The sequence below is a fragment of the Mytilus edulis genome, chromosome 5 (assembly GCF_963676685.1).
Source record: "Mytilus edulis chromosome 5, xbMytEdul2.2, whole genome shotgun sequence".
Lineage (NCBI taxonomy): Eukaryota > Metazoa > Mollusca > Bivalvia > Mytilida > Mytilidae > Mytilus > Mytilus edulis.
The window spans coordinates 68,754,487-68,780,137 of NC_092348.1; the positions used below are offsets into that span (position 1 = coordinate 68,754,487).

At 32.9% G+C, this 25,651-nt stretch overlaps 1 protein-coding gene across 1 annotated transcript; it reads right to left on the reverse strand.

Moving 5' to 3' along the window:
• Nucleotides 1-24,277, reverse strand: LOC139524302 (uncharacterized protein PF3D7_1120600-like). Its single transcript, XM_071319045.1, has 4 exons — nt 24,183-24,277; nt 11,870-15,451; nt 4,049-5,920; nt 1-3,380 (listed from the first exon to the last, which is right to left on the reverse strand). Exons 1-4 carry the CDS (start codon nt 24,223-24,225, stop codon nt 1,357-1,359), a joined length of 7,521 nt encoding a protein of 2,506 aa, XP_071175146.1. The 5' UTR covers nt 24,226-24,277; the 3' UTR covers nt 1-1,356.
• Between the last annotated feature and the right edge of the window lie 1,374 nt (nt 24,278-25,651).

Below are 25,651 nucleotides of genomic sequence, written 5' to 3' on the forward strand. Positions count from 1 at the left end.
ATCTACCTTATCATTTATTTTGGCATGTAAAAAAAGTAACAAACACACAATGGCAGTATCGTCAAAAGACAAACACACAATGGCAGTTTCGTTAAAAGAAAGCCTCTTTGCAAAAAATACGAAGAACTAATAACATGATTAATGTTTATAACTGTCTATGAAAATACAATATTTGTAATAATACATGTACATTTGTTATAATGAATGTCACTTTTTGTAATCAAGTGACAAATATGAAAAATAACATTTTACAATTAAGTTATAATAAACAAACAGTGCATAAACCTCAATTACTGATATCTAAAGACAAAAATGATTGTTAGCAGTCTTTAAAAAAAAAAACCAGAAAATTATCTTGTTTGACAGTGCTGAACATTTTCCGGGTGTTAATTGATATTTGTTTGTTTGTTTGACAATCGTAATTCACAAGGAAATTGGTAAAGGAACTGGACTTTTCTATTATGTGTATATGTCAAACTAACTTATGGAAAAAAAAGAACTAGGTGAAAAAGACCTTCTAAGTCAAACATGTTACTACTTATTTAGAAAACATATTCCTATGGCTATTCAATTACGTATAGAATAAATACATTGAGAAAACACATATTTATTTGACTTTTCAATTATGAAGAATATATTGTTTTATCATTTTATCAAAAAATCATTACAATTCGACATTTTACAATTGTGCGAGTTTAAAGTGAAGAGTAATTTGTCAAATAAAAATAAATATTACACGAATCTAGTCTGCAGAAAATGAAACAAGAACTGAACAAGCATCTACTTATTTATAAACAGTCGAAAAAGTGTCATCTTTAATTGTGATTAAACACATGGTGTATTTTGTTTGATAAAATAAATAAGAAAGATTTTGAAGGACAATATACAGTTCCTAAGCGTAAGGGGTTTACTCATTGTTGAGGACTGTAGTGGTCAATTTCTATGTCATTTGGTCTCTTATGGAGAGTTAACGTCTTATTGACAATTATACAACATATTCTCATTTCTATTTTCACACTATCAAGTCTAAAATTTTGTTTTATCTAAATAGATCTGACCCCTTGAACAGACCCTTCTTGTAATTGAAATAATTCATATATTACATGCGTCCTTTATTTCGGAGAGTAAGTTTTGCTCATTGTTGAAGGCCGTACGGTGACCTATAGTTGTTAATTTCTGTTTTGTTTTGGTCTCTTGTGGACAGTTGTTTCATTGGCAATCATACCACATCTTTATTTATAATTAGAGCAATAAAGCTCATTTTAGGGAAAGTTACTTCCATAATACACCCCTGAAGCAGCAACCTAATAATTATATAATCACCAAATGTGATTTTTTTCTTCGTATAATATAACATTAGCCGAAAATGTTCATTATTGTATTTTGTCTCATCCCGAAAGGAGTTGTTACAATTTTGTTCATAATAGATTCCAAATTGTGTTGTCCTGCTAAATGTAATGGGACACTGGCTGTAGGTGACATTATTAAGTTGCGTTTCGGAGGCGCTATGAAATTTGGGAATGTAACAGGTTCATGGTGAAAGGCAGACACGCCATTTTTCAATATATCTCCTAAGTTGAAGTTCGAAGCAAAATTGTCTTTTAGTTGAGTATCCACTGGTACTGATTTAAAAGGGCTAATAATGTTATTTTCAATTATGTCAAAGAATGTGCGTGGTCCCTTCTGAACACTACGCACATTTGATGCGACAGATTTTTTTGCACTGGAAGTAGCCTTTAAAATATTTTTGAGATTTGCAAATGGGTTGTTTTTCAGTTGTTTTGATTTATGCTTGTTGTCTTTAAATAATGAGAAGACTTTATCATTTGGCTTAAGTGCACCATCCCGAAGAACAGTTTTCTTGGGTCTTTTCGTATTCTTAGTAACAACTCTATTTAACTGCTTTTCACGTCCAATTGTTTTGTCTTGCTTTCTGCTATTCAAACGATTTTTTGTTGCAACGCCATTTGACTTGATATCATTCGGAATTTTGTCTTGAATTCCAGTATTTAATCTTTCAATTGGTTTTCCGTCTAATCCATTTAGCCACATATCATTGTTTCTTGTGCCATGTTTTCCATTATGTTTATTCAGTTTGTCATCTAAACTATTCTTTCGCATGTCATGGGGATATGTGTTCCGTGGTTTTGTATTGACACTCGAACCACTAACCAAATCAACTCTGGAAGTTTCTCGGTGATCATTTGCTTGTATTACTTGATTTGATTTATCTGCCTTATCGTCTGATTGTGTTTTGCCTTGAAGTTTTACTTTATTAGATTTTAATTTATTTGCCTGATCGTCTGCTTGTGTTTTGCCTTGAAGTTTTACGTTATTTGATTTTAATTTATTTGCCTGATCGTCTGATTGTGTTTTTCCTTGAAGTTTTACTTTATTTGATTTTAATTTATCTGCCTTATCGTCTGATTGTTTTTTGTCTTGAATTTTTTCTTTAATCGTGTTTGATTGGGAATCTTGACTAGCCTTATCTTGTACTTTGCTCTTTAAACTAAGTTTATTTGCACCACTGTTTTTGATAGCTTTTCCACTTGACTGTACATTTTGAATTGGCTTATCTTGTACTTGGCTATTTAAACTCAGTTTACCAGCTACAGCGTTTAATGGTGGATCTTTGAAAGCATTTTCTAGTACTAAGCTGCGGAAACCTAGTTTATTTGCAACATTGTTTGACTGCGCATTGTGATTAGCCATATTTTGTCTTGGGTTCTTAAAAACCAGTTCCTCAGCTTCATCATTTGATTGTGCATCTGGTTTAGCCTGTTTCCGCACTAAACCCAATTTTCTTGCAACACCGCCTGTCTTTGTGTTTTGATTTTCTGTTTTCTTCAAAGGTTTACTCAATGGTAGTTTAGCTGCCATACTATTTTGGGGAATATCAAGGAAGCCCCTCAAAATAATATCGCTCGGAGCACCATCTATCTTCTTATACTGATGAATCGTTTTTCTCTGCACAAGAGGTACAGTTTTTTTACTGCTTATATGAATTGGATTGAAAAACTTAGTTAAAACCTTCTGGTCTTTTATTCTCATTCCTGGTAAGCTTATTACCTCCTTCATTCCATTGTTGTACGATCCAAATCTGTTACCGTTCAGTTTAGATACACTGGAATCGTTGGGATCGTCGTTTTGAGCGCGAAAACGGTCTGCTGATAACGAATTTACAACTCTAATATCCGAAGCAACTTGATAATTAGGGATTGGGGCTAAGTCTGTCCCAGCTTTATCATTAACACCTTCACTCCATTTCAAAACTGGACTTAATAATTGGCGGTTATTTTCCTTTCCCTTCATTTTTGTTTGTCTATTGTTTATATCAGGTCTTGATGCCATTGTTCTAGGCGAGCCGAAACGATCATTGCCTGAAAAATATTTTGTTCAATCATCAGGTTTATATCTTTTTAACTACGTAAAATTTAAATGTGTATTATCAATTCATTATAACTAAATAAAGTGTATTTTTTAAATTTCTTCTAAAATTACAAGGTATTAAGATATTCAAATCTGACAGGATTGACACTCTATAATGTTTTTGAGAGAACATGCTATAGTGAACATAACATGCTTTGTTTTATACCAAATTTATTTCCCAGGTTAAGGGGAGGGTTGGCTTCCCTCCAACATGTTTAACTCTGATACATGCTGTATGTATGTGCATGTCCAAAGTAAGGAGTATGTTATTCAGTGGTGTGTTACATATTTGTTTTCCGTTTATTTTTTGTACATTAATTTGGCCGTTAGTTTTCTCGTTTGAATTGTTTTACATTTGTCATTTCAGGGCCTTTTATAGCTGACTATGCAGTAATGGCTTGGCTCATCGTTGAAGGCCGTACGGTGCCATATAGTTGTCAATTTCTGTGTCATTTGGTCTCTTGTGGAAAGTTGGCTCATTTGCAATCATACCACATCTTCTTTTTTTATATTTACGTAAAATCTAATAGAAATGACATTTAACTGAATAAGTGACCATCTATAATGTTATTATTCAAATTCTTGAGAGGGAATACTGTAGTGAACATTACATGCTTACCTGCTGCGAAATTATTAGCGTGTAAAACAGCCAACTCTAGTGAACCTTCGTGGAGGTTTGGATCCACTAATATGTCATATCCTTGAGAATCACCTGGGAGTTGTATAGAAAAAGGACTGGAATCGTTCCCTTTAATCAACTCTAACATTGGGAAATCATTTGAGAAACTTTGAGAAATAGAACCTGTGTTTTCCGTGTAATCGTTTAAAACATTTTCAACATCACCGAGCGACAGTTTAAGATGTTCATTTTTTGTTTTGTTATCATAAAAATCTTGAATAAACTTTGGAAGTTCTTCATAACGATAGAACCTGCCTTCGATTATACACCCGCCTGGCACTATTTTAATATTTGATAAGTTGATGACATTAGGACGGATATTATCTAAAGGACTTTTATCAATTTGACCAGTCGCTATATCATTCAAGTTAAGTATATAATCATTGTGTCCATTAAGGTTTGATTCAGAAGGCTTTTGATTGTTGAAATTAGGGAAATCATTTTCCACCGCCATATCGTTAAACTCTGATAATCCAGATACAAACTTCGTTCTATCAGTGATGCTGTCATGATGTGGTTGCGGGTTAAACACGAATGATTTATCCGGCTTTGAAGAAAGACCATTGCTTGATGAATCACTGCTGTGATATGATAATATTTTAGTAGGTTTTACTTCGTCGGTTTTGGTAGGGTTATCGATCATCTGGTTTGAAGGTATAAATGGCGATTTGTATGTTGGCATTTTCCGTCTATTTAAAGGTATAGCAGTATCAACCGGAAATGAATTGTGATTATTATCATTATTATCATTGTTTATATCATGTTGATCAGTTTTTAGTATCGACTTTATATTTGATTGGGGCATTTCATACCACTGATCATTTTGTTTTGGAATGCTATCAGCAGAATTTGATGTTTTTGGTAATTCAAATTTTGTATCATAAAAGACATTCATCGGTTTGATTGCAGTCTTGGAAACAGGAAAATGGTCACCAGACATGAATACTCTTGATTGAGATAAAATCCTGTTCACTTTGATTGCATCTTTCGAACGAGATTTTGCCTGTTGAGTTTGTTCAATATTACCAAGATTAATTCGCATTCCATTACCATTACTTAAACTTTTTCCTGGTTTCGTAGGTTTTTTCTCTAGAGTACTTTCTTTTTTAGTCTTCGAATAAATGGGTAGACCGTTTGACAAAGATTTACTTATCCTTCGAAATAGACCGTCTTTGATATGTCTCTTTGTGTGCCGACTTTTCCTGCGTTTTTGTAGTCTAGGTTTCTCGGTTGTATATCGATGAATTACAACTCCCGATGATCCACTATACTTTTCACTCTGATGAACAGAATTTTTCATGTTCTCTATTAGAGAACTCAATGATACCTTCGTTTCTGGTTGAGTCTTTAAAACTTTCGAGTCTTTGTATGATTCGGTAGGTGTTTCAATACTACCTTGAGTATTGTATGGAACTTCAAAAAACATCTTTCTAACTTTATTTGTTCCTTTGATTTGAATTGAATTCTGACTACGTTTTCCTGACTCATAAGCATTGTTGTAAACTTTTATTGGTTTATCCAGTCGCTTTTGTAAGAACGACGGAATTGATGTTGATCTCCGCTGTCGTTTCAGACCAGCAAGTTTAAATTTCCGGAATGCATTGTATAACACTCTATTGTTTTCAAAATTAGTTATACTTTGTACCATTCCTGGGAACATAAGTAACCTTTTAGATGGCTGTTTATTTGTAGAGGTTGGTTCAGAACCATCCACATTAGTGGTTCTCGTATGTTTAGTTTCATACAAATCATCCATATTCATGTGGTGTTGTTTTTCAGTAGCTGTCGACAGTGTTTGACTGTCACTTGCTCCTAAAACATAAAATATATAAGACATTTTAATTTCAATTGTCAGGCAAGGTAAATTAATGATGTACTTTTTAATATCGATTCGTACAATAAAAAAAACTATACAAAATCATTTGCCTGCATCGTTCATTTACGTCTTGAATAGTTAAACAAAGCATTGAAGTTCATTAGTTTGATTCAAAGTTATCTTCTTACATGCTTTGTTTAGAATGTCCATACGTATAACTTCTGCTATAACCGTTAGATGTAAGTTACTGTAGTGATTGCTAAAATTGGTTAACAGTCTTTGTTGGTTATTATGTACTTCCTATAACACTAATGGTTAAGAATCGCTGTTGAATACATGCCAACAAGACAATAATAACAAAAAAGATACCAACAGCCAAAAAGACAACTACTCGTCAGAAGTCTTTAACAAAACTTCCACAGTCAAACAAACCAAAACCGAGCTTAAGCATGTTAAAGTTCCTGACAGTACCAACCATCATAAGCATAAGTGTCCTTCTTTGTAATTACCAAATAGACTTGTACTTATTTGAGCAACATGGCAGTTGCCACATGTGGAGCAAGATCTGCCCTTACCTTTCAAGAACAGCTGAGATCATCCCTGTTTTTTTTATAAGGATTCGTTATGCTCAATCTTTAGTTTTCCATGGGGTTTTATGTGTACTGTTATTTTTAAAAAAAGAATTGGATAAAAGTATATGAAAATATCAAGTTACCGATATTGATAATGTGTTTCCTAATACTAATATAAAAAAGAAGATGTGGTATGATTGCCAATGAGACAATTGTCCACATGAGACCAAAATGACACAGGCATTAACAACTATAGGCCACCGCACGGCCTTCAACAATGAGCAAAGCCCATACCGCATAGTCAGCTATAATAGGCCCCGATATGACAATGTAAAACAATTCAAACGAGAAAACTAACGGTTAATCTTATATACTCATCATTTACCACACATTTATTTATACCAAAACAAGCTTCGAGGATAACATGGGGATAATTAAACTCATCATAGACACCAGAATGATAAAATTGTGTAATTTTTAGTTAAAAAAAATCAAACTAAACTTTTAAAAGAGGGACGAAAGATACCAAAGGGACAGTCAAACTCATAAATCTAAAACAAACTGACAACGCCATGGCTAAAAATGAAAAAGACAAACAAACAACAGCACACACGACACAACATAGAAAACTAAAGAATAAACAACACGAACCCCACCAACTGGTGTGGTTTCATAATCAACTACATTAATATGTACTTTTATCTTAAGGTATTGTTGAACTAAATCTACCATTATGGTAAACTAGTCGACATTTTAAACAATCTTATTATTTGTGTCGTTTTCATCGTCTATTTTTGGTTGTCTTGTAACGCAATGAATCATCCAAATTATTAGACCATTATTACATTCTTTTTATGCAATCTATTTCAAGATATTCTCTTTAAGATAAATACGTTGTTATTTTGGTGTATTTGGAAAGAAAATAATATGTACAGTGTAAGAAAACAGACCAAAACAGAATGAAACTTGAAAACGATGTAAAGGTAAAATAAAACTGTTTTTCTACTAAAAAATTAAAAGCACACTTTATATTTCATCCATCAGACGCGCATTTCTTAACAAAAAAGAGAAAAATCACAAAAATACTCAACTCCGAGGTAAATTTAAGACGGAAAGTGCCTAATCAAATGACAAAATCAAATGATAAAACACATCAAACGAATGGACAACAACTGTCATATTCTTGACTTGGTACAGGGATTTTCAAATGTAGAAAATAGTGGATTGAACCTGATTTTATAACGCTAAACCTCTCACGTGTATGACAGTCGCATCAAAACAGACACAATAGGTAAAGTAGTCACAATATGGGTACAGCAGTCATCATTATGTTGCAATTTCAAAACATACAAATATTTAACTAAAGACCACACAAAGCATTTATCAATTTTAAAAACCACATGCATTGATTGGGGTTCGTGTTGTTTATTCTTTAGTTTTCTATGTTGTGTCATGTGTACTATTGTTTATCTCTTGATCCTTTTCATTTTTAGCCATGGCGTTGTCAGTTTATTTTCGATTTATGAGTTTGACTGTCCCTCTGGTATCTTTCGTCCCTCTTTTAGCGTGTATGACGTCCGAAATATAAAAGTCACATAGGAAGAAATATAATATAATTTTGTCGTACAAGTATTTAAAAAAAAGTATAATTTCGCATGGGGAATGGTGGTATACATGGTTAAAAAATCAAAAATTATGTTAGAGCTTATTCCAGGAACAGACCGAGATTTAGAATTATCCAGAAGTTCTTTAGAATATTTAAGAATCCACATATTGTTAATACCACTTTTTTTTTACCTTTATCAGGAACACTAAAAGCAAATGAATTAAAAGCCTAGGATGCATAAGAACCCAAACAATTGAAGAGCTATATGACCAAAAATTTCATTCAATAATATTCAAATCCATCCAAGGTCAACTTTGCCTGTCAACTAGCGTCAGATTCCATATATAATATGAATACAAATTACATCTTGTTCGAATGTTAGAATTCAGCATACAAATTAAGAATGTTAGCTAATTTTATTCGACAAGAGAAAAACATTAAAACTTTTTAATTAAATATTATATTTCTTCCTATGTGATGTTTATTTAAAACACTTACATCTGCTAATATATTCAGACCAACTATTTTTCTAATTGGATTTCGACAACTCTATTCACCATCATAATTCTTTTTGTGAGTATTTTGTTTCGATGGAGATTTTTAAAGTTTTGAATTTGTGCAGATCTCGTTAAAAATCATCTTCGCTAACCAAGGGTAATGATCCATTTCCTTCCTCTCCACAGAAAGTATGGAAGTGGATTGTAACCCTTGGCTGGCGAAGATGGTCAAAAATTAAAGTTACACAATTTCAAAACCTTTTTATCATAACCTTGTCCCATTACTGTCTGACAAATAACCTTTAATAATAAAAGACAGGAATATGACAGGAATATGACAGTTCTTGTCCATTCGTTTTTGATGCGTTTTGTTATTTGATTTTGCCATGTGATTATGGACTTTCCCAATTGATCTTCCTCTAAGTTCAGTATTTTTGTGATTTTACTTTTTACTGTTTTTTAATTTGAAGTGTATGCAAATATCAAATCCAGTCATTATATACTTCAAACAGAAAACGTTAATCTCTATTAAAATTGTGTGTTTTCAAGATTTATACTGTTGGCATTGTTTCAAGCTTGTTAAAATAGTAACAGCATTTATCATGATTATTTAGAGACGCATGTTTTGATTGAATTTCTTGAGCATGATATAAAATAGGAGCAAATTCTGTCTATTGTAACGAATTTTGCTATCTTCAGCAAGCAATAATAAAGTTTAAAAATAGTCTTCAAATGATACTGTCACCGAAGAAATAATCAACAATTTATCAATCAATTGGTCTTTAGAATAAATCATGAAAACAAGTATAAGCAAAAGAGAGATAGTTGCATTATCATGATGAAAATACAATAATACCAGATAATGTAAGTATAGTAGATACACTCATCATAGATGCCCGGATTTAAATTTTATATTTGAGCTAGACGCGCGTTACGTCTACGAAAGACTCAGCGTTGACGCTCAAGTAGAAAAAAAGTGAAAAAAAGACAAATACAATACGAAGTTTAAGAGCATTGACAACTAAAAATCCCTAACAGTTTTACCGAATACAGCAAAGGTTATCTATTACTGAGGTAGAAAATCCTTAGTATTTCGAAAATTTAAAGTTTTGTTTACAGTTAATTTATAATTATGACCATATCAATCATGATTCATGTCAACACAGAAGTGCTGAATACTGGGCTTGTGAAACCCTCGGGGAATAAAAATTTCACTAGCAATGGCATCGACCCAGTGGTTGTAAGCCGGGTGATGCAAGCATAGTAGAAGACTTCTACTATGTCGACTCATCCGGTATCACTCCGGTGTTTTTTATTCTGGTTAAATGGAACATCGGGGATGTACTTTTGTCTCTTCTAAACAGATACTGTAAAAGGAATGGAACACAAGTATTCAAGTCAACCTGGAAGTGCGTTTGAAGTAATATTGTATGGTCTTCTCAATATAGAATAAAATTTTCCCAAAGGCGTAGCTAAAAAAGTTCATCAGAAAAAAACATAACCTTGTTGGTAAAAATTGCGTATTAACTTAACAAAAATTGCATGATAGTCTTCCAGTAAAAAGTCCCTAATTATATGGTAAAATCAAAATTTCAAACACTCGAAACAGGCATTTTCTTTGGTAGAAAATGGTGGATTAAAACTGGCTTTATAGCTAGCCAAACTCTCACTTGTATGACAGTCGCATTACATTCTATTATATTGACAACGCTGCGTGCGTAAAATAAGCAAACACAATAGATAAAAGTGGCTAAAATTGGGATACATTGTGTTATAATCTTAAAATCACATTGTGTTATAATCTTAAAATCATTATAAAACAAATAAATATGTAACAAAGAATCAAAACACAAAAGTATAACACAAATGCTGAATGCTGTACACAAATTATTGACCTTTCTTCCTCTATTGTCTGGTTTTTTTTTTAATATAAATTGTTGTGAATATAATGAGTTTAACTCTATGCACTTGTCAAACGACTGATAGGTTTATCTAGCTGTATAACTATATATATTCCACCATATTCTACATAAGGAAATGCCTGTACGAAAGCATGAATATGACACATTGAAGTTGTCTTTAATTTGTTTGATGTGTTAGAGCCTTTGTTTAACAATTTGATATTTGACTTTTCGTTTTGCAACCCTTGAAGTTCGGTAATTTTGTTATTCTACTTCTTGATACGACCCAAGAGGTCAAAAACTGAACTGTTAGGACAATTATGATACAACATCCAGGCTTGATAAAGCTCTGAACTTTGATTGTGATTAAATATTCCACACCGCACAGATAACCGACACAAAATGAATGTGTTTAAAGGACTTCAGAAAAATTGATATTGGCGATTAACTTATTATGGTCCAATATTCAAACTGTAAATACATAATAAGTTTTGGAACCTCAATAATTAATGTTTTTATGAAACCAAACCAAGTTAAATATTCGAGCCGTTGAACCTCAATGTAAGCCAATTCAAAAATCCAAAACACATTAACACGGTTAGATATAGCATATTAAAGAATCCCAAGATTTCAAGACTTTAAATTAAACCTCATTAAAATTGGCCAAGAAATTAGCAATGTATACAAAGTATTAAAAAAATGTTTTACCCTAATTCCTAAACGGTTAGGGAAAAAGCTCTCAAAATCAAAATGCCCAACTTCCTGTTTGGGAACGGAACCTTGTTGTGCAATTTCATTGAGATCCATAGACTTATACACAATTATTGTCCTGAAACTAGAAAACAGTTTCTTTAAGTCCATTATGTGTCGCCTTGTTCTTGTATTGTTGTATGCACCTTGCCATACAATTTCATAGAGATATATACACATAATTCAGGTTATTGTCTGGAAACTAAATGTCATCGGACCACGACGACGAAATCGCCATACCATTATACGGCCGCAATTTTTTTTTTTGCAGTCGTATAAAATCTCTTTAAAGATACAAGGCTTATAAATTTTGTACGCAAGACGTTAATTTCAAAACACTTATCAGAGCCACATAAGAAAAGTTAAAGGTAAATTAAATACCAAGTAGAAGTGCATCGAGGGTTGAACATTCTAAAAGGTTGTGCCAAGTACAGTTTAAGTGATTGGTTGACAGGATCCTTAATACTGGTTTAACTCAATGAAAATCTGTTCCCTGTATAGCACTGCACATGTTAATGTGTTTATTTGGAACCTTGAGCTGTTTCCAGTTGCGTACTGATAAATGTTTATTTTTGTTGTTGTTTTGACAAACAGTTTATTATAATTATTTTCTACTTACCAGGTTTTGTTATAACAGCTATTTTTCCGGTCTTTTTAAGTTTCCTGGAAAACCTACTCATTGCTTTCTTGGAACCTACATGTGCGTTTGCATCGTTGTTTGATGGGAGGATTTGAATGGTTAATCCAGTTGGTACTTTAGAATGTGTTCTACCAGCAGAAATATCGTCTTTCATTTGTTGGTCATCAGAAAATTCTGTTTTATTAGAGAACTGTTCTAATGGATCGACAATAGTTTTCATTGGTACAAAACCAGCCATTTGTTTGTTTGGAACAACAATCGTGCCCAGATTTTTATCCTCATTTGATTTAGCCTTCTGTACTTTGGTTTGTGTGCTTTGAAGTGATGCGGTAACAACGAACAAAGATCCATCGGTGTTGGATGAAACAGGTGCATCGGTTGACAAACTTTTGACAGACACGCCACTTTTAAATAGGTCCGAGTTGACATTATTATCAAACGTGTTGTGAATACTGTTTTCGCCATCGCTGTGAACTTTCAAATTTAGCGTTATAGAATTGCCAATATTTGTGTTCTCGTTAGGTGACACATTTAAAGCATTGATATTTTGCACTCTGTTTCCATAAACCGCTTGATCATCGAAATTTGGTTTCTCTTTAGTTGACACATCTAAAGCGTTGATATTTTGAACTCTGTTTCCATTAACCGCTTGATCATCGAAATTCTTCTTCTCGTTAGGTGACCCATTCAATGTTTTGATATTTTGCACTCTGTTTCCATAAACCGCTTGATCATCGAAATTTGTTTTCTCGTTAGGAGACACATTCAAAGTGTTGATACTTTGCACTCTGTTTCCATTAACCGCTTGATCATCGAAATTTGTCTTCTCGTTAGGTGACACATTTAAAGCATTGATATTTTGCACTCTGTTTCCATAAACCGCTTGATCATCGAAATTTGGTTTCTCGTTAGGTGACACATCTAAAGCGTTGATATTTTGAACTCTGTTTCCATTAACCGCTTGATCATCGAAATTTTTCTTCTCGTTAGGTGACCCATTCAATGTTTTGATATTTTGCACTCTGTTTCCATAAACCGCTTGATCATCGAAATTTGTTTTCTCGTTAGGAGACACATTCAAAGTGTTGATACTTTGCACTCTGTTTCCATTAACCGCTTGATCATCGAAATTTGTCTTCTCGTTAGGTGACACGTCTAAAGCGTTGATATCTTGCACTCTGTTTCCATTAACCGCTTGATCATCGAAATTTGTCTTCTCGTTAGGAGACACATTCAAAGTGTTGATACTTTGCACTCTTTTTCCATTAACCGCTTGATCATCGAAATTTTTCTCAATGAAATTTGATAAATGACTTTTAGGCGGAGAAGGCACAACTGAAACGAATGTTGGGCGGGCTGAAAGTGTATTCCTAGCAACTACTTGGTCTATACCTAATAAACCTGTGACAATGGAACCTGGCACGGTATTATGTTCAGGCTGAACGGTTGTTTCTTTAGACACTTGTAAATTTCCAGTTTTCGAAATGTAATCCGTGGTTTTGATGTTAGTACTACTTTGATCATCGTTTGAAGGCATGTCGCTATTTGCTAGTTTATTTACTATTTTCTGTCCTTTATTTAGTCCATCTATAGTTTGTTTTCTGTTTATCTTTTCCATTGAAACATGATTATTCACAAATCTTGGCCCAGAATTTACAACAAATGCATTACTATTTGATACTCCATGAGGCATAGAAAGTTGTCCTGATGCAACAGCTTTCGTAGCAAGCCGACCGTTACTTGTTATAATTGATGGACTTAATTGCCCCACAACAAATATCTTCGTGTCCTCTCCTACGTTTTCGTTCAGTGGATCTTTATTGACTAGAGGGGACTTTGGATTTGTATTTGACTTGTCTTCATCTGTTACTAGTCCTTTTCCAAATATTTTATCATCATGTTTCCCATCTGTGGTTTTCAAATTTTTTTTAATTTTCTTTACAGACACAATGGTTGATTCTAAGGTACGTTTCGTATTCGAATTTTTGATAGGAGAATCGGTTTGGGTTACAGATGTTACGGGGTTGTCATTGTTTATTTCAGTTTGTGTTTGTTCATCAGTATTTTTTGTGGTGTGGATTCTGTCATTAGATACGGGTAATGGTGAACTCAGGGTTGTTGTACCCAATACTCCTTTTATTGACAATTCCTTGTTAGATGACGATTGATTTTCATCAGAAGGATTGGACATGGATTTTGATATGGTTACTGGCTCATTTATGACACTTAAGCCCTTCTGTTGACTGGTAAGCTTATTTGTATATGAAAAATCATTTTTTCGCAATAGACGTGTGTTACCACCGACCTTTATTCCAGTGATTAATTTTGAATTTCTAGAAATGGTTTGTGGATTCTCATCATCATGTGAAGGTATTATGTTTAAAACTTCATTGGCAATAGTTGGTTTACTTACTGTAATTGAAGGCTCTGTATGTGAATGCAACTCAGGTTTTCTGTCATGAGACGTCTTGGGTTGACTTGTAGCAGATGATCCAGACGATATGATATTCTTTTTCTGGCCACCATCCATAATACCATTTTGCTTGGTTGACGAAAGAGTCGATTTTGAAATTACATTAATTTTATTTACCAGGCCTGAAGTTTTAGGTAATATAATATCACTATTTGAACTGTTTAAATCATCCAATGTTGTAACACTTCCCTTAGATGACTTCTTAGGCACTGTTGTTTTGGTTTTAACTGAAACTGTGTTTCTCGTGACATTACGCTGAGCCATTGAATTTGTTGGTGATTTGGTTGTTTTTCTTTCACTTTTTGCAGTTTCACTTACTGATTTTGTAGTTTTAGGCAGTACAGTGTCAGTTTTTAAAATATTAATAGTAGGCTGTGAATTAATAGGCATGATAACTCTGTCGGTTGGTGTTTCAGACAGAAATTTTGACTTTAACAGTACAGCCTCGTTCTTAACATCATGAATGATCTCGGAATGTACTTTCGCAGACGATGGTTGGGAGTCATCTGTTTCAGTTGGGGTCAGTGAATCCTTCGGTTGTTTCGAATCTTTATTGGAAGGTTTAGAAGAAGTAGGTTGCACTTTCTTTGGCAGATTAATCTTGACACTTTTGTTTCTTTGAAAAAATAATATTTTTCGGGTCGCATCTTCTGTTGTTTTTCCTGATTTGTTTATGTTTTTGTTCACCGTGATTGTCTTTCCAGCCTTTTTAATTTTTAATGAATTTCTATCATTGCTGTTGTGTTTCTTTGAAAGTATATCATATATTTCTACCCCAGTTGATTTGGTTAGATCTGCATTACCAGTGGGCGATTTGTCTACTGTTTCTGAATACTTGAATGGCAGTGAATGGTTAGCATTATTACTTGTGATAGGTTTAGAATTATTTGGGTTTGTTCCTGGTTCTATTTCTATACAATCTTCGTCATCTTTTCCAGTTGATTTTTTATTTTTAGCCACATTTTCATAGGCTCTTTGTATATCATTTTTTATTTCCAAAATTGTTTTAATTGTTTCTATCAGCTGTCCTACATTTTTAGTTCGGTCATCATCGTCCGGCTTCGTTTTACTGTCTGCATCATAAATACCTAAATATAAACACAAAAAAAACCATTATGCAGTTCGATTCCATTTATCAAAACTTCGACTTAATACAATAAACACGTATGTTCTTCAATTAGGTTTTAATTGTCAAAATTCCCTCTCTAGAACCTTTAAAAACAAAAATATTGTCCTATATACACGGTGTATCTTGCAATGAGTTATTTTATTCTTTTAAGAAATTGCTATTGCTGAAAATGTATTTTATGATTAAAAGAGGAAGTGTGGCTATTCAGGTAAAGAGAGGGCAACTCAACTACTCTTAAAAACAAAATACACAAGTATGTCAAGAAAAATCTCCAACAATAAACCAATCAGTGGTGGATCCAGGAATTTACAAAAAAAGGGGGCCGTGTCCATGGAAACCCCTCTAAATCCGCCTCTGCAGATGTCTCTACAACACAACAAACTCTACCTCGGACTCGGGAATAAAATATTGTGACTTAATTTTAAAAAGACTATTTCAGGTACCTTCAAATGAAATTATGGCGCAGCTACACTATTAGTATTGCTTGTGAATATATGCTCTCATTTAATTTCGATGATAAGTTTACCATGGCTATATGTTCTCCATATGATTGTAGGTCAATCAGTATACTACGTAGTTTTTTCGTATCATATTATAAAACGCAATGCATGGAACCAGACGAATAAAATCAAGAAACAATACATAATAAATTACAGAAAGATAGACAATTGAAAGAAAAGATTATTATGACAGTGGTATATGAATAATTGTATAAAAAGACCACTAAAATCAATTGGTAATGATTTATAAATTTTCCGATACTAAGGACAAAATCATAAATACTTAATGTGAAAGTCACTGAACTTAAGTCTTTTGTTCAATAATTGGGTCATTTAAGTTATTTCCTAACTATAAAATATGATATATGTATAAAGTATATAATTTTAACTAAAAAACTTCATCTAACCTTCAAATATTATCTTCCTTTGTGAAAGTAAGGTACACGAATATTCAAAACAACGTATAATATTTCAAAATTGAATTATGAAAATAATGTTTCATTTTTTAAAGTCTTGCAATGTGAAATTAATGAGATCTTAAGAAGGTTTGTTGTTCTCTTGTGCCTTAAGATCACTTAGTTTTCGGTGTTCAATCAAATGAAAAGTGGGTCGTAATATCTAAACAGGGCCATACATAATCCTGCATGAATCTTACAGTAATATATACATGTTAAATGCACATAATCACTGGACGTGACTGTAATAATGACATGAATGATACACACCACATAGGAGCTTAAATTGTAACGTGCTGAGAATATATGACATATTCACAACATTAAACATCGTACATTCAAGAGTTTCAATTTATCCTGTATACACACACACAGACCAATCAACCACATTCAGCCGTAGACACTGGAAAAAAAAATGTAAGCAGAGTCGGAAAAGGGGGAGGGACATGAAAGTTGAATAAATAGACAGTAAGCAGGGTTGAATTGGTTAATGTATAAAGGTAACAGTGATGGTACGAAGCTCCTTTCTTTGATTGGCTTCACCAGGAACACTAGCTCAACTCTTTAAAAAACGAAAACCTAAAACTAATTTGCATAATGGAAATTTAGGCGATAGCAGAAAAAACTAGAGGCTCTAAAGAGCCTGTGTCGCTCACCTTGGTCTATGTGAATACTAAACAAAGGACACAGATGGATTCAAGAAAAAATTGTGGTTTGGTGATGGTAATGTGTTTGTAGATCTTACTTTACTGAACATTCTTGCTGCTTACAATTATCTCTATCTATAATGAACTTGACCCAGTAGTTACAGTGGAAAATGTTAGTAAAATTTTACAAATTTTGTGAAAATTGTTAAAAAAATGACTATATAAAGGGCAATAACTCCTTAGGGGTCAATTGACCATTTTGGTCATGTTGACTTCTTTTTAGGTCTTACTTTGCTGTACATTATTGCTGTTTACAGTTTATCTCTATCTATAATAATATTCAAGATAATAACCAAAAACAGCAAAATTTCCTTAAAATTCCCAATTCAGGGGCAGCAACCCAACAACAGGTTGTCTGATTCATCTGAAAATATCAAGGCAGATAGATCTTGAGCTGATGAAATAATTTACCCCCTGTCAGATTTGCTCTAAATGCTTTGGTTTTTGAGTTATAAACCAAAAACTGCATTTTACCCCTATGTTCTATTTTTAGCCATGGCGGCCATCTTGGATGGTTGGCCGGGTCACCGGACACATTTTTAAAACTAGATACCCCAATGATGAATGTGGCCAAGTTTGGTTCCATTTGGCCCAGTAGTTTCAGAGGAGAAGATTTTTGTAAAAGTTAACACCGGACGACGGACGACGGACGACGGACGCCAAGTGATGAGAAAAGCTCACTTGGCCCTTTGGGCCAGGTGAGCTAAAAATGAAAGTCGAGGGTGTATAATAAAGGCAATAATAGAATACCGCTGTTCGATAGTCAAAATTCGATTCAACTGAAACAAATCCTGGTCATAACCCAATATAAAGGGAAACACATCGACTATCAGAGGAAAACGACGGAACAACAGCAACACTGAACTGCAACAAAACCAAACGCCAACTTGAATAGAAACGGACTATTTTGGGGCCCTTTATAGCTTGTTATTCGGTGTGAGCCAAGGCTCCGTGTTGAAGGCCGTAGTCCTTGACATATAATGGTTTACTTTTATGAATTGTTGGATTGATTGAAATTGGATGGAGAGTTGTCTCATTGGCACTCATACCACATCTTCCTATACCTATATTAGATAACAACTGCCATATTCGATATTAATACTAAATGGTTATAAAATACGTATGATATTTCCTCACGTATAAAGACGTATACAGATATTTATACATTCTTGACTTTCGAATCATTTTTAATTGAGGAAAGTATCGTTCTACTTTCAATACGTCAATTATTTTTCAGTTTGATTTGACAGTTTAATCTTTAACTATTTATTAATCCCACTCATTTACCACAAATTGTAAATTGATCTATTATTTTTTGCCTTCCGATTGCGTCACTACGCAAAAAAATCGACGCCTGTAAACAATCCGAAGCGATTCGAACAAAACGAATTTCTATTATAAACAAAGAAATGACAATTATGAGAATTTTATGCCTATTTAACTTTGTGATTAACATATAGAAAAACGCAGATTAACTTGTCATTTTTATGTAAATTTGTTTGTTAGTCACTGTTGTATTAACCCATATACTGTTATGAAATAGAACATAACTCATACACTGTTCATAAACATTGTACGAAATTATCCCTAAAAATTACATCTTTATTCGATTAAAGAGGTTCGCCCTCTCCCGTTTTAAATCCGCCACTTGGATATATACTAAAGTAATCATATTCTTTTTTTAATATCAAATTATATAGATAATTGAAAGTCACAAGTTGGTGATAAAAATGTTGGTTGTAGCTGAGAACAGTAGAATTGAGATTGGAAATGGGGATTGTGTCAAAGAGACAACAACCCGACCAAAGAGCAGAAAACAGCCGAAAGCCACCAATGGGTCTTCAATACAGCGAGAAAATCTCGTATCCGGAGGCGTGCTTCAGTTGGCCCCTAAACAAAAGTATGCATATATGTTCCTGGTTGTAGTCTATTTTCGAGTTTTTTTCGAACGGCTTATGGGTTTAAGATATTTTTTGAAGTTGCTGTTGGTTCCAAGGCAGGTGACCAAATAACTTAGTTATTTATTGAGTAGCCATTATGAGCGTCGAAAAGTCGAGAGCAGTGCACCCTGTGTTATAGTTAAAATGGAAATTAAGGTTATTTTATATATAAAAGCCTGCCATTATTTTGCACTTGCATGTCACACCATCCATGTCAGTGTATTCAAAGTGGTTGCGATACCGGTATAAGCATGTTTTTTCTATCGTTGGATTGTCTTGTAAATGATAAAATTTGATAAATGACCGTCAACAAAATGGGCAATTTTAAGATTACGGATAAAGTGAATAGTCTATAGCAGATTCAAACAATTAAGGATTTGTATAGTCCGACTATACAAGTCCTTGATTCAAGTACATAGTATGTAGAATATATGTACGTTCAAAAATATATAAAGACAATAATAGTCTAGCTGCACGTGTCATACATATCTCTTTGCTTGTGTCATCCTGCCATACATATTCTTTTTACATAATAATGTGCGTGCTTGTCTAAGGAGAGGCATTATGACTAGTATTTAAGAAAAGTACGGGAGGAAGAAGAGAAAAACTAGATATGCTTTACTCAAAATTATTTTATTTGTAAATGTTACATATTTGTATTGTTTGTTGTTAATTTATATTGTAGCGATCCAATTTATTAAATTTCATAGCTTATATCGTACATCATACGTATATCTTATATCTTATATTTTATATCTAATAAATCTTATACACCTAAGATATGAAAGAAAAGTATTCATATGTGCATGTCGATAATCAAACTACATTCGTTTAATTAGAAAAATAATTTAGATAAAAGAAGGACACGAATGCCCCTGCTCAAGCTTTACAATTTCTTCCATGTTAAGAAGGGGCATAACTCTAGAACTGTAAGTGACTGACTTCACATCTTCGAACTATGTCTGCAAGTTTTTGATTCTTACCATAGTGAATTAGTATCAAAATTTCGTATTAATCATGCTTTTTCTTGAAAAAGTATTATAAAAAGTATGGGTCATCGAACTTTTTTTCAAACCACAGGTTGTGCAAAATTGTTATATTTTGTATGCATTTAATATGTATTGAAATCCAATTTTGTGTGATAAAAAGAAAACAACATCATATAATTTTAAGATAAAATGTGAGAAGGTAGCTCTTATAACATGGTTTCAGTTAAAAAGTTCAATTTGGTCCAGTTGTATCAGAGTAGAAGATTTTTGTAAACATTTTAAAATCCCCTCTCCGACTAGCAGCCGGGGCATAAAAAAAGAAGTAGTTCTTCATACATCATCAGTGACATGCTATATCGATTGCGATGACAATTGAATAAAGTCATTAATGTACCGTTATTTCTAAATAACACGCAGAAAAAAAGTTCAACGGCATTAGATAACTTTCACGGTGTTTCAGACATTTTATTGCTAGAGTTAAAAATAAAAATTATTATTTATTACTTTTATGCAAACTAAATACATTTGTTCTGTTGTCTCTGATAACGTGACCTTAAATATATAATAATTATAAGTACGTATGTTTATCAGATCTAATTGGGATTTTAATAAGCATTCGGTGAATTTAATTGCTTTTTAAATAGTTGTCCTCCTTATTTCCCAGCATTAGGCTGATCTTATTAGTAAATCTCCCAATACCATGTTGTTATTACTTTTGTTCATATAAAGTACGGTAACAACACAGTCATAAGAAAAGAGGCGGATCGCTCACAAACATGCTTGTCCAAGCCACGGTTTTATGTCTCAAGTCAAGATCCTAGCCGGAATCCTAAGATTGTTCGTTGGATGTACATGTATGATGTCGGTCATACTCGTTAATTTATGAAGAATAGAACAGGTTGTTTTATGTTGTTTTTTAATTGATTCAAATTTTGTGATCTAGGGCTATTATAGCTTATACGGTATGTTTATCTTGAGGAAGATTGTACTATGACTTCAGATCTTTGTCGATCGCCTTTTATGGATAATTGCCTTATTGGCGTACATCTCCTAATTTTAATATTTTACTATTTTTCAGAATTTTAAATAAGTATTAACAACGTTGGGTGCTTTTGTTTATTTCTTCCGGACTTTAAGATCATTTGAAGTAGAAAGAAAAAAAAACATGCCAGGAAAGGCTTTAGGGACGAGCAAGAAAAATTTATTGCAAGAACTACAAGTATTTATGATTACAGCTTATCGCGTTATTACTACAAGTTCACTATTTTCAGAATCCTAATAAAGTTCAAACTACGTTGGATGTTTCTGTAAACTTCTTCGCGCCTATACGAGATAAAAAAAACCTTTAAAAAAACACGTCGAGAAAGACTTTTAGTGAAGGATCTTTCAGGCAAGTGTTCGTTATATGCCAATATAATAATTATGATCTAACGCGAAGAATCTGTCTTCATAGGACACATTTCAATTGATATGGTGTCAGATTATGTCGTTTATTACATCTAAAGTGTGATTTTCATTACGTGAATCTGATTAGTAAAGGGCGGTTTTCCGTGTTTATATTCTATTTTAATTCCAAATAAAACCACATTTTGTACTGTTCGAAACGAACAAGTCTGTTCATATTGCACATTTGACATTTAGATGATGATATGTCAACTTATTTGTCAAAAGGGATAAAGTTTATAGATAAAACGGTTCCGTTATCCAGTAGCTAGGCACGTGCGTGTGTGTGTCTTTGTCTGTGAGTGCGGGTGTAGGTGTTTTATCACGACAACAACGGAATATTACAAGTGAAGTAAGACAGATGAAACCAAAGTATTTTTGACGGTTAAATCAATAATTATTATCCACAAAACAGCTTTGATGATGATTTTTTTTTAGACTTAACAATAATAAAAAATATTGCCCAAACTGAATAGCTTATCATTAACATGCATGTCTAAAGGGCACAGATGGACTCCCAAGGTTGAAGAGCGTTTCAAAATCTTTCATTCCAGTGGAATTGGACGTTCGATTGATGACGTTGCGTTGGTAATATAGCATTACATATATAGCGCTACACAAAGTTCCCAATGAAGAAAGCAGACAATAGATTAAAAGGAGGGAGAGGGTTTCTTCTTCAAGCGCCTATGGTAATGTTAGGTAAAAGTCAACCTTACAAGACACGTTAATGAAAAATATTACGATCTTCTAGTTAGTTGCAGCCTCTTAAATGCGGAAAGGTATCTTACTTCCTTGACTTGTGAAAATTGGTAAAGAGTGTACATGCCTGGCCTCAAACATTGAATTGTTTTAAAGACTAAAAGAAAATACATTTATGACATCTTGTGAAATATGTTTATAATTTGCAGCATGCCATTTGGTTAGCCCAAGGATTTGTATAAAAATCCTTGGTTGTTAGCCCCCTCATATAATAGTGTACTGGACAGAATCAAAATTATGCTTTAACAATCAATTAAAAATTCTTTAGTAACTGGGACATACATGTAATATGTTGAATATTCTCAGGTTGTAAATATACATACGTCATTAATATCTGGTTTCATTAATTATGTCTGCACATGTACATGCATGTTTATGTCATATGTAACTATTTATGTTTAATGGTTAATTAATATCAGATTCTAGAGACGTAATGAATATTCTTTAAGTCTCATTTCAGTATACATAAGAAATCTTAAAACATGATTAAAATAATATACATACAACTGCTTCTTCATGTATTCGTAACTTAAATGCATTGCTGCACAATTATGAGTTAACACGGAGAATTAGGCAGACAGAATTAGATAAGGAAAGTGTCACCTTCTCATTTGCAACAGTTCATTGGCACCAACATATTTTTTTTTTATCCAACCTCTCTCAGTCTTTTCACAGTAACTTTTCCCCCTAAATTTCCCACACCATTTATGTCGGTAGACCAACTTTGCATTAAATACATACTGAATGATTTGTTAATTCGTTCCGATCTAGGTTATCAAATATTTGCCACTGGACGTTGTACAAATAACATTCGTGATCCATCGTTCAGGAAAAACACATAATTATACTGAATAAGTACTGATCTCTACAAAGTCCAGACATTTTCTGTAAGTTTATTTGAATTTATATTGGAAAAATGAAAATGTTTTGTCGATTATAGTTGTATCCCGATGTTTTCCTTGAATGTATTAAATCAATACTAAAATTGAAAATGGAAATCGTGGGGTATAACCTCAAAATTGCCCGGGGCTAAAGCCTCGAGGCCGATATGGGAGTCTCGGGATGATACCAGGGCCAATAAGGAAAAGGGCATGTTATAATCTATACGTACACAAGACTGTATGCAATTGTTACAAAATATACACCTTTTAGATAAATATAGCCATTGCAGAAAAGGGCCATTCGTTTGCGGAAATATAATATCAATTTTGAGGAAAAGTAAAACACCACTGTACACATCCTGAGATTATCCTTTCTTTATTCATAAACCGAGGTAATAATCATTCAGCTTTACACTGATTTTTTTCCTAAATTAAAGTCTGTGGTAATTTAGGAGTAAATACATATTAGTATAGAGGTTGACTGAAAACTGCATGTGAACAATAAAATATGAGATAATTATTAATTTGAACAAGAATGAATAATAGTCGATCGCATTTTGAAAAAATATATGAAGAAGATGTTTTCATCCGGAATATTTCTAAATCAAAAAGAAAACGCTGCTTACGTATTTCGTTTTCTACACAAACAGTAAAACAGAGTAGTAACAAATATTTATAAATGCAATGAGCTGATCTACCTCCGTTTTGAATAAAATTGATTTAATTCATTGAATAAAACAAAAACATATTATTAAGCAAACTTCCACTGAACGAGATCAAACATACAACTTAGGGTCACAAATCTGATAATTTGAAAACATAGTATAAAATCGCATATGTATCGCTTGCAAACAATGGCTGTAGTGTGAAAAATGTCTAATTTAAGTCCGTGCACTGATTCATCCAGCGAAAACGATTTAGCAAAAAGAAGCATTGACGGTCACTTCATAATAAAACAATAAGTCATTAGAAAATTTCAGTTACAAAAGTTTGCTTATTTTCAAATGAATACTCACATGACAACAAAAGCAAAGTTAACAGGACTGTGACAATCCCCATTCTTCAAATGAACAAGATCAATTACAACAAGGAATTTTAATTTCGATTTAATTAGTACATTGCAATTTGACAAGTGAATATATTAAAACAGATATGATATAAGGACTGCAAATCGGTAATTAAATATGAATTCATTTTTTCTTCGGTAGATACATGTATATGACAATCATTATTGACAGATGTAACCTTGCAATTACAATTAAGGAGTGTTAATATAAGTTATAATATTGACATATAGACAAATTAACAAATGATACTAACGAATAGCAATAAATCTTCAGCGACTTAAATGTTCATGCAATGAAGGCGAAGAAGAAAAAAAATGTTCAAATTAACGTAAAAACTAATAACAAATATTATATTGCACCATTTTTTTTTAGATAATATGTGGCATGATTCACACCAAGAACAAAGATTGCTTTATCGTTTCTACAAATGGTACGAAATATTGAGGAAACATATTATGCAGAATTACGTATATTCTACCAGAGACATACATCGTATTATATGTCTCTGATTCTACCATACGTATGTCATGAGGTATTTCCATTTTAGGGAAAAGTATCCCAAAAAGTTTCGATAGAAAACCCCAGATAAATCGACAATTATTAGTTTAAACATATATCTATTTATAGTGGATTGGGAAACAAGTTATTAAAACTTATATTTATCCCTTTCCACTTTGCGGGTGCGAGTGCTGCCTTGTAGCAGCATTAACCTGATCTTTTTGGAAATCTACAATCGTGTCTTTATTAACGTGCAAGAGAAATTACTATATCTTTTAACACGGGTCAGCCATTTATCGTCCCCTTCCGACGGACTATCAACGTTTCTCAAGACCATAATCGCAAATGGTGTCAGATTGCAACATAATTTCAGAATAACATGGGTTCATTCATTGTATACTTCAGCTTAAATTTTCCTTGATTTCTGAGAGTTTACCCACAAGTATTACATCAGTATGTTCTACATGGTAATTTTTCAAAAGTTCCCTGCACGTTTGTTTTTCTCTTGATGTCTGTTGGTTATTTTCGTATTGGGTTGCTGCTTCATTGATTGAGGTATAACGCTTATCTTTTTTTTTGGTAAACTTAACGTCCGGTGGCAAATTTTTCATGCATATTCAGGGCAGGAACAAATTCTTAATAAATACGATAAGTAGGTCCTAATATTTAAGATTACTCTGATACAACTTATAATCAGCTCAGTTATTACAGGAACATATATATTAATAGATATACTGTTCCCAGGTTATTATTAACATTCTTTAGGTCAAAAGTAACCATATAGACATTTATCAATACATCATTTTTATTTGATATACAACATTTATATGTTCTACCAAGTCATCAACATGTATATTTGCAATTACCAATGAATACAACTTCTAAAGTCATTCATGGTCGAATGAAAACTATCTAGACCT

Coding starts and splice junctions, on each gene's coding strand:
- LOC139524302 (XM_071319045.1), bottom strand. CDS start 24,225: ATGGGGATTGTCACAGTCCTGTTAACTTTGCTTTTGTTGTCAT. Junction 15,452..24,182: donor AACTTTGCTTTTGTTGTCAT/GTGAGTATTCAT, acceptor GTTTATATTTAG/GTATTTATGATGCAGACAGT. Junction 5,921..11,869: donor AGCTGTTATAACAAAACCTG/GTAAGTAGAAAA, acceptor TTTATGTTTTAG/GAGCAAGTGACAGTCAAACA.